Source organism: Dryas octopetala, chromosome 1 (genome assembly GCF_963921425.1).
Source record: "Dryas octopetala chromosome 1, drDryOcto1.1, whole genome shotgun sequence".
NCBI lineage: Eukaryota > Viridiplantae > Streptophyta > Magnoliopsida > Rosales > Rosaceae > Dryas > Dryas octopetala.
Window position 1 is genome coordinate 12,950,959 of NC_141366.1, and position 14,884 is coordinate 12,965,842.

At 35.7% G+C, this 14,884-nt stretch overlaps 2 protein-coding genes across 2 annotated transcripts; both read left to right on the forward strand.

Moving 5' to 3' along the window:
• The first annotated feature begins 4,334 nt into the window (after positions 1-4,334).
• Positions 4,335-11,831, forward strand: LOC147298059 (Leucine-rich repeat (LRR) family protein). Its single transcript, XM_086245716.1, has 21 exons — positions 4,335-4,542; positions 4,712-4,775; positions 4,889-5,025; positions 5,117-5,203; positions 5,728-5,803; positions 6,057-6,131; positions 6,258-6,327; positions 6,420-6,497; positions 6,600-6,660; positions 6,764-6,842; positions 6,946-7,036; positions 7,543-7,603; positions 7,686-7,753; positions 7,916-7,986; positions 8,132-8,269; positions 9,193-9,297; positions 10,102-10,226; positions 10,394-10,490; positions 10,866-10,940; positions 11,111-11,166; positions 11,493-11,831. Exons 1-21 carry the CDS (start codon positions 4,478-4,480, stop codon positions 11,566-11,568), a joined length of 1,755 nt encoding a protein of 584 aa, XP_086101842.1. The 5' UTR covers positions 4,335-4,477; the 3' UTR covers positions 11,569-11,831.
• A 930-nt stretch (positions 11,832-12,761) lies between these two features.
• On the forward strand, positions 12,762-13,532 carry LOC147298060 (uncharacterized). Its single transcript, XM_086243578.1, has one exon. The coding sequence runs from the start codon at positions 12,762-12,764 to the stop codon at positions 13,530-13,532; it is 771 nt and encodes a 256-aa protein (XP_086099704.1).
• The last annotated feature ends 1,352 nt before the right edge of the window (positions 13,533-14,884 follow it).

Consider the following 14,884-nt stretch of genomic DNA (forward strand, 5'->3'; position numbering starts at 1 on the left):
TCCATTCCTTAACTATGTAGTAATGTAATGACTTTTACCTTTTCATTCTAATGTTTGGAACAATTTAGTAATTGAAAATATGGAATGATTTGTAATGGAGTAAATAATAGCACTTTTTCAATTTTATCCTTTTCTTTTAACTTATCAAATTTGAGAGAGGGAGAGAGAGGAGAGAAGAATGAGAGATAGAGTGGGAGAGAAACTGCTGTATCGTTCGACAAAAAAAAAAACTTCCTATTGGATCAGTTCAAGGAATTTCAAGATAACAATAATTTTTTAATTTGGACAATTATATCTTTTTCTTAATCTCTTTATGTTGATGATGAACCCAGAAGTTTCTCTGTCAATTGTTTGTTTCCAGAATTAAAAGGATCGATCTCGTCCCCCTCCTTCAATTACTTCGAATATCGGCATCAATGAGTTTTCTCCAAGTCGCAGAGGATAAGAAAAGTTGAGAAATTATAATCAACTTAATTAATTGATATATAATTTATTGTTAAAGATTGATTAATGGGGTTGAAGATTGACATAGATATATCCTACGGTGGTGCTGCTATGTGCATAATAGAAAGAAGAACATCCATAGTGGTAAAAAATTATTATCAACTTAATTAATTGATATATAATTTGTTGTTGAAGATTGATTAATGGGGGTTGAAGATTGACATAGATATATATATATATGTATATCGTACGGTGGTGCTGTTATGTGCAGAAAAGAAAAAAATAACACCCATGGTGGTGGAAGAGGAGGAAGTGATTTAGAAAAAAGAAAAAAAAAAAACTCTTTTTTATTAATTTTTCTTCTTCCATGGAGGAGGGATCAGGTGGGGTGGTAGGAGGCATGGCAGATCTGCCATGGAACAGAAGAATGGAGGAGGACGAGAGGAGTGAGTTTAATGTTTTCAATTTTTTAGTAAATGAGAGGGTAATTATTGTAATTTTACATTCTAGCTAGTGTGGGAATAGAAATACCACCTCCCTTCCGGCATTTCTATTCCACCTCTTATTAGGAATTGAATTATGGTCAACTAAGGTCAATTCCTTAGTACATTTCCCTTACAAGCCAGCCAAACACCATATTTGGATGGAATGGGAATTGAATTCCCATTCCTGCTCTAGATTCCGTCCAAACAAACAAGGCCTTAGAGCAATTCCAAGTTTCCAACAAGCTTACTTATATTCTAAATAAATTTGTATAAAAAAAGTTAAAAAATTTATTTTAGCTAATTACTTTTAAAATGTTACTCCAATAATGTTCTTTATTGTAGCTAACATGTGAGGTAAATTTGTACGATTGCATTTAAATAATTCAAAAATTCTTTAGGTGTGGCTGTTTTGGTTATAGTTATTTTCTCTCTCCTCTTACCTAAACTTAGCTAATCAAAAAACAAATCATAAATTAACTAACCGGATAGCTAAGGGTTCGTTTGGTAACGTTTTACAGAACAATTTTTTAAAAACTGTATTGTAAAATGAAAATGACAAATTAAATTTTGAAATATCAAAATATGAAAAGGCGTCTGATAGCGTAATTGAAAAATAATTTTATAAAACAAAAATAACAAAAACACATTTGATATTAACTAATTTTTACAGCCAAATAATTATATTCACAAAATATATTAATTATAAATTATTATTAACCAATTTCATAAAATAATTATAAAAAAGAGAAGTTTCATAAAACCCAACCCACCTCGGCCAACGCGACTATCTTGGAAAAGGAAGAGTTGTTAGTGGCCGTGTTATTCATGGAGACAAGACTGCAAGCACCTATGATCTAGTTAAACGGATGTATTTTCTCTATGTAAAAGTTGTTAAGGCTCGTGAGCTTCCTACTATGAATGTTACGGGGAGTCTTGATCCGTTTATTGAAGCGAGAATTAAAAATTATAGAGGAATTACAAAGCATATATTTTGAGAAGTAGAAAAACCCAGTATGAAATCAAAGGAACAGGTGCAAGCATCTGTACCTAGAATCTGCCAGCGAGTCCCGACATCAACATCCCAGAGAGACAGAGATGGATAGATAGAAAGAGAAATAGATAGAGAGAGAGATGCAAGTCAGGTTTTCGCCCTAACATATTTTGAGAAGTAGCAAATCAGGTTTTTGCCTTTTCAAATGAACAGATGCAAGCATTTGTACCTAGAATCCGCCAGCGAGTCTCGACATCAACATCCCAAAAAGACAGAGATGGATAAATAGAAAGAGAAATAGATAAAGAAAGAGAGAGAAAGAAATAAATAGAGGAATAGAGGAGAGATGGGTGAGGTAGCAGCAGCGGCGAGTATGGCTGCCGTCGGAGGTGGGTCTGGCTGGGTGGGGAAGAAGTGCAGATTGCATGTTTTTTTTTTTTTAGTTGTATTTTTTTTTATTTGTATCTCGTGTTCTCTATATTTTCTAAATTCTGAAAACATCATTTAGTTATTTTTTTGAATTTACACTGTAAACTGAAAATTCTATTTTGTGTTTTTCAAAAACTGTTTTCTCAATATAGCAACTAAACACATTTTTGTCATTTTTTTAATTTATAAAATAGAAAACGGTTTTGTAAAACATTACCAAACGCACCTTAATCTGTTGGAGAATGATTTTGGGAAGAAATAAGCAAATATAGCTAAGGAGGAGAAGGTAGCTAAGATATTGGAGATGCTCTTAGTACCTAATTTTACATTTATTATGTTTTTTCTAAGAGTGGGGTTTTGTTCCGATTAACTGAAGAACCGACGGAATCGACCAATCGATTAGTCGTCGGTGTCGGTAAGTCTTACCAATAGTCGATGTCGGTCGGCATATATCACCGAATGGGAGCTTCGGGGTCGAAAGCAGTGTGCTTACCAACCCCCTTGAGCCACCAAAACAGTCAAATTGCCCGAACTGCACCACCTGTCGCCATTGATCAACACCGAGAAGTCGATGACAGACTGCCTTCAGCTCAACGACGGATCTATTTTATGGCTTTTGACCTTTGTTGATTAGGTGGTGTTTCGACATGATCGGATCGGTTACCGATTGAATACCACCCCTAGTTTTTACACAAAGTGAATTTCACTATAAAATCATTTTGAACTTGTATTCGTGTATTCTCTTTGGACTTTTAAAATGTGGCATTTATCATCTTAACTTAATAATTGTGTTTAGCAGCCTGACTAAAAGAGCCCAATGAGAAAAATGTATTGGGCCTATAAATTTAAACATTTAAATAGGTCCAACCCAAATTATAAATATTATCAAAATTAATCCTCACTTTTTTTTTGGCCAACCAAAATTAATCCTCACTTTACCTACCCATCTAAACCCAAATTTCAATTACTCACTATATACCAACTACTTATTGGTTTATTTTTATCCATTAACTTTGTTAGAAATAGTCTTAAGTTTGAATGTGCTACCCAACAATACCCACTCCTCATATGCTTCCCACTCATAAACTCTACACTGTCCCACTTTTATTTTTCTTCTTGTCAATATCCAAGTGTCAAGTGAATTATATATATATATATCTATATATCTTTTAATGTTCTTAAGATATAGATTATTTGCCTAACATACAAATCTCTAACATACAAATCTTTAAGAAGCGTGAATCAGTCCTCTAAATGGCCAAAATTGTCCTAATTTCGTTTAATTTTTAAATTGATGTTATTTTATTAGATTTGATAGAATTGAACTCTAGACTTGACTTATTTTATTATAACTTTTATCCTATACACTTTCATCACTTCCGCTAATCCAAGGATATTATTCATACTAAACACCTCAATGAAAATTTAAAAACTCAATCAAAAAGTTAAAAAAATTAGAAATCATAGTAGTATCATTAACATTATCTTTTTTATTTATGGATAAAAGTGATAATCTAAATTATAATATAATATTATATATTTCGAACTATTCTCGATTGTGAAAAGTGTAAGCATTAACCTTATCAAATTGAGAATAACTTACCTAAAATGGGGATACAGAACTGGTATCTCATTCTCTTTATCTATCTCCTTTTTTTTTTTTTTTTTTTTTTCTCTCTTCTCTCTTTTTGTTCTCTTTTTCTCACTATTGTTACACAAGCATGTCCCTGTGATAGGGGCAGACAAGGTATTATCTGTCAAATTTAATGAAATTCTATTTCAACAATATTGGAGAGGTTCAAATCTGAATCCCCACCTCAATGATCATTTGATCTAATAAGTAGTAAATGGTTTCAAATATCATGCACCATAATTATTGATTAATAGAAAATTTCGAATATGCACCCAATTAACTGTTTTTTTTTTGGTCAAAGATCATTCAAGACTTGAAGTAACAGTTAACATTACTGTATTTTAAGTTTTAACAAATAACCAGAAGACGCGGTTATCTCCCAATCTGGTTACGAAGCTGGTGTCGTGAAACAGATGAAAAGAAGAAGCAACAACACCAACAAAGCTGCACCTGAGACCGAGTGTGCAGATCCAAAAGCAATCACAGTGCATTTCTATGGATCGGGTTATCAAAGCTGCGAGGAGCTCCGGTTCGCTCAACCTTTCAAATCGCTCTCTCAGGCAACTCCTCCATTTCAATCACTCACCATTGCACATTTGCACTGATCAAAAATATTATCCATCTCCATCTCCATCATCATCATCATCTTTGCTCATGACAATTCTCGTCCGCAATCAAATTTGGAATCATATGGAAACTGGTTTTATTTTTTTGTTGTGAAATTATCAGGGATGTGCCCGATGAGGTATATAGAAGTACGAATGCAGTTGGAGAAGATGAGAAGTGGTGGGAGGTAAATTTGAATTTGTTTCGTTCTTCCTTTAAATCATGAAACGCTAGCTTCTAATTCGCCGAGTGAAATGCTTTTCAAACGGACTAATGGAGGACCCATTTGCTTGTTTTCAGGCTGTGGAGCTACAGAAGCTCATTCTAGCTCATAATGAGATTGAATCATTGAAAGAAGAGCTCAGAAATTTGCCTCTACTAACTGTGTTAAATGTCTGCCACAACAATCTTTCAGAGCTTCCAGCTGCAATTGGAGAGTGAGTTCTCGTTCAAAGTATATATTTGTGTTCTTAGTGGTCTTTGGCTTATATTTTATTTTTTTGTTTAAATCTCAAAACCCATGGGCAGGCTTACATTACTGAAATCATTAGACGTATCCTTCAACTCAATTCTAAAGCTGCCTGAGGAAATTGGATCAGCAACTGCTCTTGTCAAGTATGATTTCTTCTTCTTCTTACTCAATCCCCACATTTATTTTATAAGAAATAAATAAGAATAGAAGGCCGGTAGGCTTTATTTGTTTATTGTTTCTGTGTATCGTGGCGTTCATGCATGCCTCTTTTGTCTTTGTTGCTTTTCTTGTACTTTGGTTTGAAACAAATTTTAGATGGAGGACATTGCAATGTGGAATTGAAACCTAATATTTTTATACAACCATGAATTTTTATTTTATTTTCTGAAGTTGCCTGTTTTAACTAATTCCTGCATAATCAGACAGATTTTTGGCTGATTTTAAGACGAAACTATAATAGAAGTAGGATGTTATCATCTGGTGTGTAACTCGCTATTTCAATTTCCAACAATGCTGTGGAATCCAGATTTACAAACATATGATCATATAAAAGATGTAATTACCTTGCATCCAAATTCTTAATTATGGTGTCATTACTTCTATTAAATACCTAAGACTGGAATATCACAAGTTTTAGGTTAATCTGGTTGTTGTGTGATCCTTCCAGATTTGATTGTTCGAACAATCAGCTTAAGGAACTTCCAAGCTCACTTGGAAGATGCTCAGATCTATCAGAATTGAAGGTAATGCTTTACTTTGGTTGACTGTAGATGTGGTGATGTGCATATGGTTTGTAAGTTTGACACAGCAATGTCACACAACCTTGTGGTGTGGTTGGTTTAACCTCTTGTCCTTGGCCCAAATCTATATGCATGTAAAATAAAACTCACTACGTGTAGTAGGAAAGGCTACTTTCATTTCTTTTTCTTGCTCTGCTTTTTTTAACATCATATCCAGTTTTGACAAAAAAAGTGAGTTATGATAACCTTTTCACAGGCATCAAATAATGTTATCACCAGCTTGCCAGAAGATCTAGCGAACTGTTCAAAATTGATGAAACTAGATGTGGAGGTATGATCAAGATTCGTAATTTTAGCACTTGATGATGCTGGGTTAGCACTTTTTTTTTTTTTTTTTTAATATAATCATTAGTAATTTGGGGCCTAAAATGTGAATTTTATCATCTCCCTGTGCCAGGGTAACAAGCTAACGCTGCTATCTGAGAAATTTGTTGGATCGTGGACCATGCTTACAGAACTCAATGCATGTAATGTCTGCAGATTTGCTAATTGGGTGCTTATCTCGACTTGCATATCTTTAGATATGTTGAACATTGTTTGTTTATTGGAACCTATGCAGCAAAAAATCTGCTGAGTGGAATACCAGAGAATATTGGAAGCCTTTCTCGTCTTATTCGTCTTGACCTTCACCAGAACAGTGAGTCAATTTGGAATTGAAATACCTTAAATAACCCTTCTTGGGTATCATGTGAACTAATCTGTTCACTTTTCCTACTGTCTATGTTTACGAGTTTTGCAGAAATTTTATCAATCCCACATTCAATAATGGGTTGTTGTTCACTTGCGGAGATTTATATGGGGTATCCACTGTTACATGATCCTTTTAAGTTTTTAGGAGCATATAGTATTTAAAGATAACTTTTGCATCTTTCAAATTTATCTGGCACTGACATCAAATTTAAGGAATAATGCACTGTCAACACTACCGGTGGAGATGGGGGCTCTTTCTCGTCTAGGAACTTTAGATCTTCAATCAAACCAGGTAGCTTGAATTTCATTTTATTTCTTTGCTATAGTTAATGTAAACTTATTTAGGAAGAACAACTAATTTTAAATTGTCTGCAAACTACTTCATTTGCATGCAGTTGAAGGAGTATCCTGTGGAGGCATGTAAACTGCGTCTTTCGATGTTGAATCTTTCAAACAATTCATTGTCTGGATTGCCTCCTGATTTGGGTAAGGTTTGCTAATTGTAGGGTTGTATAAAAATATATATGGTAAATCTTCATAGAAATTCCAAAATCCTGTAGGGTTTGTGATGCTCTAAAAACCTCTTGTTGTGTGTTTCACAGTTTGGGTTACATGAAGGGACTAGAATTCTACTCCTGATGCCCTAATTGGAAAACAGTTTATTAAAGTATGGATGAGCCCAAATTATTTTTGAGAAGATCACTGTCTTAATTCACTTTTGCAAGACCAATAGTTCCTGCTTTTAAAGTATTTCTTGTCTAGTGGCACAAGTTAGCACTAGTGTTAGCTATATTTCCCACAGGTGTGGTGGGATAGGGGTGGGTAGGCAAATGAAATGATGGACTAAACTTTGAAGTGTTTGTTTATATTCAACTCAACAAAGCTCTTATGCCTACCTTCTCCTTACTTATGTAAGCATGTAAAAAATACAAAATTGATAGTTGACATGGTTGATTGATATTAAACATTCTTAATTGTTATTCTTTGTTTAGGCAAGATGACTACCCTGCGAAAACTTTTGCTTACTGGAAATCCTTTACGAACGCTTCGAAGGTGAGAAACATTTTGTTGGCCCTTTTTGATTAAATGCTTCTTTTGAGTAAGTATATAGCCAACCAATATTTTCCTCTTGCAGCTCATTGGTTTCTGGACCAACACCTGCTTTATTGAGGTTTCTTCGAAGTAGACTTTCTGAGAATGAAGGTACGCTCTTTTGACTATTTATGCATGACCGTTTCTCTTTTGCCTTTCTAACATGCAAATTCTGTACTTTTCCTTAGTATTGTAAAAGTTCCAAAGACACCATGAATTACAGTTTTCAACCAACTACTGTCTTAAATAATTTAATTCAAGATTCTTATGTAGATGCTGAAGCGACAACTACAAAAAAAGAGGATGTGATTGCCATGGCAGCTCGATTGTCTATCACCTCAAAGGTACTCTTGTAAGAATAATCATTTAATAGCTTCACATGTCAATTGGGGTGATCTCGATTATTCTAGCAGAGCTCAGAATTTATCTTTCATTTTAGTCTTTCTTTTTATTCAGGAATTTTGCACATAAAATGGTTTTTAATTTCAGGAACTTTCTTTGGAAGGGACGGGCTTGAGTGCTGTCCCATCAGAAGTATGGGAATCGGGTGAGGTCATAAAAGTTGATCTTTCTCGGAATTCCATCCAAGAGCTGCCAGTTGAACTTTCGTCATGTGTCCAACTCCAGGTAAACATCTTTGTACTTATCCTCTGTCTGCTCAATAGAAAAGAAAAATGGTATAGCAAAGGGCTATGTATGTTGGTGGTTTTTGTTTGATCTGTTGATGCATGTTCATTGAATTTAGTGCTAGATTAAAATTTGGTTGTGGCCTAATGTATGAAGGTTTATGGGTGCCTAAGGTAAGGCTAAATGGTGGAAAAGGTTAGGAGAAATACATTGCAAGAAAAGGGAAAAGGTTTGAATTGAAATCATAAAGAAAACTGAGGATCTGTTTGGAAGTGGTTCTGTATGAAGCACTTTTACTAAATAGCACTTTCGTTAGAACTAATTTAAAGCACATAAAAAATGTCATTAAAAACCCAATTGCTTCTTACATGTTCACCTGCAAGTGATTACTGAAGAAGTAGCTATCAGGTGTTTTTCCATGAAGCATTAAAAGTGTAACTCTAGCCTGAAAAAGCACTTTTGTCTATTTCAGCCAAACACGACCAAATTCTCTTTTGGTTAAATGGAAGCGCCTTTGCTGCCAGAAGCACTCCCAAATACACCCTATCTCTTAGGTTTCTGTTTGGGACTAGTGTTAATTCTTCTTATTAGTCATGCATTGTGAACTCCAGTTGCTTTGACGTTATACAAGTATGGTAATGGTGGCTGCTTCAAGCATCCAAATTACTATTCAGTTTTGAAAAAATTATGCCATATTGCTTCTGATCCAAGCCATTCATAAGTTGATAAATTTTTTCTCCTTTTTAAGTACTCTAAGTAATAAAATAGTCATTGATCATAAGCAGCCAATATCTGATTGGTCTTCTCTGGGGGCCAAGTTGATTGGGTATTGCTGTCTACTGACTTACTGGACTCATTTCTTTATTTTTTTTTTAACTCAGTGACCGTATGTCAATTCATCTTACAATTATCCAAATGCGCAGACTTTAGTTTTATCCAGGAACAAGATTAAAGACTGGCCAGGTGCAATTTTAAGGTCACTTCCTAATCTTTCGTGTTTGAAGCTGGACAATAATCCATTAAGACAGGTAAATATATGTAACCAGTACGATAGTCTTTTTCTTGACTTGTTAATATATCAACTTCAATAATATGTAAGAGTTTTAATGAGAAACACACAAGAGATGTGGTCCATGACAAATATAAATCTGCATTTCACATGTTTTCATGATTTTCTTCCACTTGGTGTTGATTTGTTAGATTGTACATTCAATTGTTGGAACTATTTAATTAATAAACAATTTGACTACTGCCTAGCCACTGTTTGGTTCAAGTCACTCTTTATTCTTTATGTAATAATGATCTATGATATGCTTGATATAGAATAGTAGGAACTGTAGGATTGCTAATGCAACTTTTGTTTTCTTTTGGTATCAAGACACTCTACATGCTATAATTGTGTGAAAGTTAAGCGGATTAATTTTACATGGAGAAGGATCAAATCACTTCTTGTGAGTTCCACATTATGATGATCTTTCTGGATTCTTTTTTGTTATATCTGAATAGAGTAGAAGCCTTGTGGTCAAAAACAAGTTGAAGCCCACACTTATGCTGAACTGTAGATACTTCTTCTTGTGGGTGTGCCTGTGTGTATGCTACAATAGTAACATATATGTGATACCCCATCCCGCACTACATAATAATTGAGGAATGGGGATAAGAGGTTTTGCACCATGACTTCTCAAAACCAAAGCTCTAATACCATGTTAAACTAATGATACAATGTTAAACTAACACTGTTTCTCAAAAGATTTTAAGTTTTCAGGGGATGGGCCAACAATGTACATTAAACTAACATATTTGACTGCCCTCCCGATTTGCTTGACGTGTAGATTCCATCGGATGGATTTCAAGCAGTTCCTATGCTTAAGGTTCTGGATCTAAGTGGTAATGCAGCTTCATTACCAGAGCATCCCACATTTTCTAGCTTACCACATTTGCAAGAGCTTTACCTGAGGTTAGTGAACTTGTGAGACACACACACGCACTCACACATACAGAGAATATATGTGCATGCAAATCCATGTCTTCTTGTAGATATGGAACTTTTTTTGCATATTTGCATACATCTATTTTCACGTTTTTTCTTTTTTAGGCTAAGCTACTTGTATTTTCACTTTGTAGACGAATGCAGCTATGTGAAGTGCCATCGGATATCTTGAGCCTGCAGCAACTGCAGATCCTTGACTTAAGCCAAAATTCCCTTCAATTGATTCCATTGGTAACATATTCCTTGATAAAGAAAATATTCAGCTTGTAATTCCCGTTATAAGTTTAAGTTTAAACGGGCTAGAGTGTTGAAAGAAAAAAGGATAGGAAATTTATTCTTTAATAGGGTGGTCTTCTATAAAAAATAAACACTATAATAGGGTGTTGTTTTAATGAGTTGAGGTATTCTTTAAATGACATCCTTTTAATAAGGTTATTTTTATTGGATGAATGTTGTTCTACATTCCCACTTTATCTGTAGTATAGGTTATGTTCTAATGGATTTTGAAAAAAAAAAAGGACTGTTTAAAATCCTTTGGCATTGGCATAGGTGGTACATCATTTGCTATTCGAATTCTTGATTGTCTTTGTTGATGTTGGCATGCAGGAGTTCAAAAATCTTACTTCTCTCACCGAGCTAGGCCTATCTGACAATAACATATCAACACTTCCACCAGAGTTGGTCAGTACATGAAATCTTTCGCTTTTGTATTGATTTTTATATGTATGTTGGACCAGTAAGCAGATTTCATTTGGAATTGTAAACTGGGTCATATAATATGTTTGTCCACACTTGATTTGTTACCGTATTCTAAGCTAAAGGTTTTATTTATTTACTTTTTTTTTAATCAGGGTTTGCTTGAACCTAGCTTACAGGCCTTGAGACTTGATGGAAATCCATTAAGAAGGTACGCTACATTTCTCCTCAATCCTCATTTCCTTAAAGTTTCACTGGAAGGCTTGTTGTCATTCTATAGCTTTGTGGTCTTAGTAGTACAAAATTTTCTACACAAATAAAAGAATTGACTCAAAAAAGTATATACCAGCTTGGCAACACACACCATTGAATTGCATGTTAATCAGTTACACTTGCTACTGCAAAGTGAATCTCATGGTAACATAATGATACGTGTACAATTTACATCATCCATATGATTCGTAGAGTTCTAAATTCCAATTTTGCTGGTTCTAATGCATCATCATTCTTCTCACTTTAATGTATATATTTGAACAGCATTCGGAGGACAGTTTTAGACAGAGGAACCAAAGGTGTGCTGAAATATCTGAAGGACAAAATCGTTGAAGCCTAGAATCTGTGCACATATCTCCCTTATTGTCCAGATGTGCCTAAAATCTTGATTTCAAGACCTCATGCTTGTTGTATCATTTGAGTTTTTAATTAATATTTTCTTATACTTGCTAGGCCTGGCTTCGACACCCCGGGCCCCACCTCTTTGACTTCCTGTTGCATTGTATTATTTTTTATTTATATATTTCTGTTGTAATTGGAGCTTGACTTGTGGAGTTGTGGGTATTATGCGAATTTTACAAATATAGAAATTTTTACAGATAATGGTAACAGGACCTACTGAAGTAGTAGACTCTAGTAGTATTAGATTTTTTCCATTCTCCTAAATGTTAATGTAAACAAATCAATATTAGTGGAACTTAAAAACTTGCTCCATTGCATTGGTCTGTCAATTTTTTAATAAATTTTAAATTTTCATTTGACCCTTAAAAAATCAAAACATAAAAATGAATAAAAGAAATCACTCACCTCTCCTCCCTTCCCTCCCCGGCAACGTTAGCGCTGGCCATGGAGACCAACACCTGTCCTCTAGCTATGGCCACTATATCATCGCTGATGACGATGGTTGCTTTCTTTTCATATTTTTGAAGCTTGAAAAAAGATTTTTTAAAAGTAATGAGGGAAAATTGGAAAAATAGGTGTTTTAAAGGACTGACTGCTGACTTCCATCAATATTTTCTTCACGTATCTCTTTTTTTTTTTTTTTTTTTTTTTCTCATTTTTCCTGAAAGCACAGATCATTTACATGCGTGCCAAAATATCATCTAGTCTATCTCATTGCTAAAAAATCTTGGGTCATATTCATATAATCATATACATCAATGTTGATGGAGAAAATGGTGGAATAAAAATGGAGTAGTGAGTAGTTTTAACTTTTTGTAGTGGTAAATAGTAGTGAGAGTAAAAGAAAACTGAAAAGTTTTTTTTTTTAGTTTATTAATTATGGGAAAATATAATTGAAGTTGGGGTTGTATTAATTTCACAATCATAAAAAAAAAAAAAAAGGTACATAGTAAATACAACTATACAAGTAAGTTAAGTAACACAATAACAGAAACTCTGGCTTCCTATATAAAGCTGCACCGTGGTCACAGTCATTTCATCCCCGCCACTCCACACAATTTCTCTCTGCAACTTTTCAGTAACCGTTTTCAGAAACTGTGAGAGAGAGAGAGAGAGAGAGAGACAGTGACCATGGTGCTCGACGTCACCCTCAAGCGCATCGAGTTCACGAAGCCGGAGCCCAATTACGACGCCTACACCGTCCACGTGGGATCCCACCGCATCCTGACCGTTGAAACCTACTCCGACAGCACCGTCACCAAGTGGCTGAAGCAAATCCTGAAGCGCCGCTCCTCCAACACGGCGGGCCCCACCAAAAGGTCCTCCGACGCCGCCACCATTTACGTCGGCCTCGTCGCTGAGTCGGAGTACGTGAAGTACACGAGCAAGGGCCTCAAGGACGTCCCCTACGAGGTCCTCGCCATCTCCGTCGGGTCCCACACCATGGTCTACAACCTCCCCTACCCGGAACCACAGGAACGCCTCGTGCGGAGGTTCATCAACGCCTTCTTCGCCAACCCTAGGGTGGTGGTACTCGCCACCGACATGGCCAACGTGGCGGCGAAGCTAAAGCGACTCCACGGCCTCGAGATCAGGAACGCGGTGGACCTCAACGAGCTCGCGGTGAAGAAGCTCAGGCGCGACGATCTGGACCTTGCTCGCTACGATCTAGACCGTCTGGCTAAGGTCGTGCTCGGGAAACAGGTCGACGTGGATAGGCCTGAGGAGAAGCTGGAGTGGTACACGCTTGCGAAGCTCAAGTTCTTCACTCTTGACTCGTACCTCTGCTTCTTGGTCGGTGCTGAGCTGTTCAAGGCCGTTGACGGCGGCGCTGGTGCTGGTGCTGGTATTTGTCCTGGAGGTGCTTGTTCTGCAAAGAAGAACAAGAAGATGATGAAGTAGCTCGTGTAGGTGTACGGACTATCGATCTATCCCTCTGTTAATTTCTTGTCTGTTTGGTTTATAGTATGTAGTAGATTAGGGCTCCTAAATCCTATTATCAGTCTGTTGAATCGCAATGTTGTTGTTCGTTGTTTGCTTTGGGCTCTTCGGATTTACTATTAGCAATTTTCTTGCTGTTATGCTGAACAGTGTTAAGTGCTATATGAAACTCGTATTTTCTTTCATTTTCCCTGCGTTTTTCTCGGAAAACAAACAGAAGTCCAGAATTAGTTAGTTACTGCTTATTCCTCTGCAAGTTTAGTACAACTGCCGTTTTTTGGTTTTAGCAATTTTCTCGCTGATAGGTGAACAGTTCCATGCATTTTCTTTCATTTTCCCTTTTGTTTTCTCGGAAAACAAACAGAGGTCCGGAATTAGTTAGTAATTGCTTGCTCTGCAAGTTTAGTGGTTGCTACTGCGTAGCTGGGATTTTCCTCAGAACGTAGGTCTAATGATTTTTTTTGTCTTTTTCCGGGTACGAGTCGCGCGCGCTGTAGTGGTGGTCTGCAGAGTGTGCACTGCGTGAGCGCTGTACGGGTTTAGGGATCAGAGACGCGCCTACGTGCGCGTGGCTTGTTCCACGATCCCTGGCGGTGGTTGTCCAGTTTGTTAATTACGATTCCGTTGCCAACTTACGGTTCTGGCCTATATATACGCATGCCTGTATGAATTTGATTTGTTGGGAGGTTTTTTTGTTTTTTTCAAAGGGAGAGATGCATGCGATGAAAATAAATAATAATCAAATATGTAATCCCTTTTTGGGCAGTACCGTGATGTGATAATTAATAATACTAGTATTTCAAATATGCCTTTGATTAGGGCATATAAATATTGTTAATTTGTTACACTTGGTTGATTTGAGGAACCCTTTGTTTTAATGGATTCATATGATTTATAATTTATGATTGATTATTGGGTCGTTTTATATCATTTTCAATCACTATTTTCGAAATACATAATATCAAAATACCAATAGAACCAATTGATTTGAGCCGTAAATAAGGCTCTTGGTTTTTGGTATTATAATCAATATTTGTTTGTAGGATTTAATGTTAAAACTGGATAAAAGTCTATCAAACTTTATGAAAAAAGTATAATAAACTCAATTAAGAACTCTTATGGAAGTCTATCATTAGTTTTTGTGGAGTCTATGAAAGTCAATGACACTATATAAACTCTGCAAAAATCTACCCACTTAAAAAAACGTCTATAAAAATGTATATAATTAAATTTACATTGAATCCACGTACCCCCTTAATGTTCAGCCAGTGAAAAAAAACTGGTGCGACCAAGTATATAATAAGAGTCAATAA

Excerpts from the sequence above, each read along its gene's own strand:
- LOC147298059 (XM_086245716.1), top strand. The coding sequence starts at position 4,478 with ATGGATCGGGTTATCAAAGCTGCGAGGAGCTCCGGTTCGCTCAACCTT. Across the intron at positions 5,204-5,727 it reads TCAGCAACTGCTCTTGTCAA|ATTTGATTGTTCGAACAATC; the intron begins GTATGATTTCTT and ends TGATCCTTCCAG. Across the intron at positions 10,941-11,110 it reads CAACACTTCCACCAGAGTTG|GGTTTGCTTGAACCTAGCTT; the intron begins GTCAGTACATGA and ends TTTTTTAATCAG.
- LOC147298060 (XM_086243578.1), top strand. The coding sequence starts at position 12,762 with ATGGTGCTCGACGTCACCCTCAAGCGCATCGAGTTCACGAAGCCGGAG.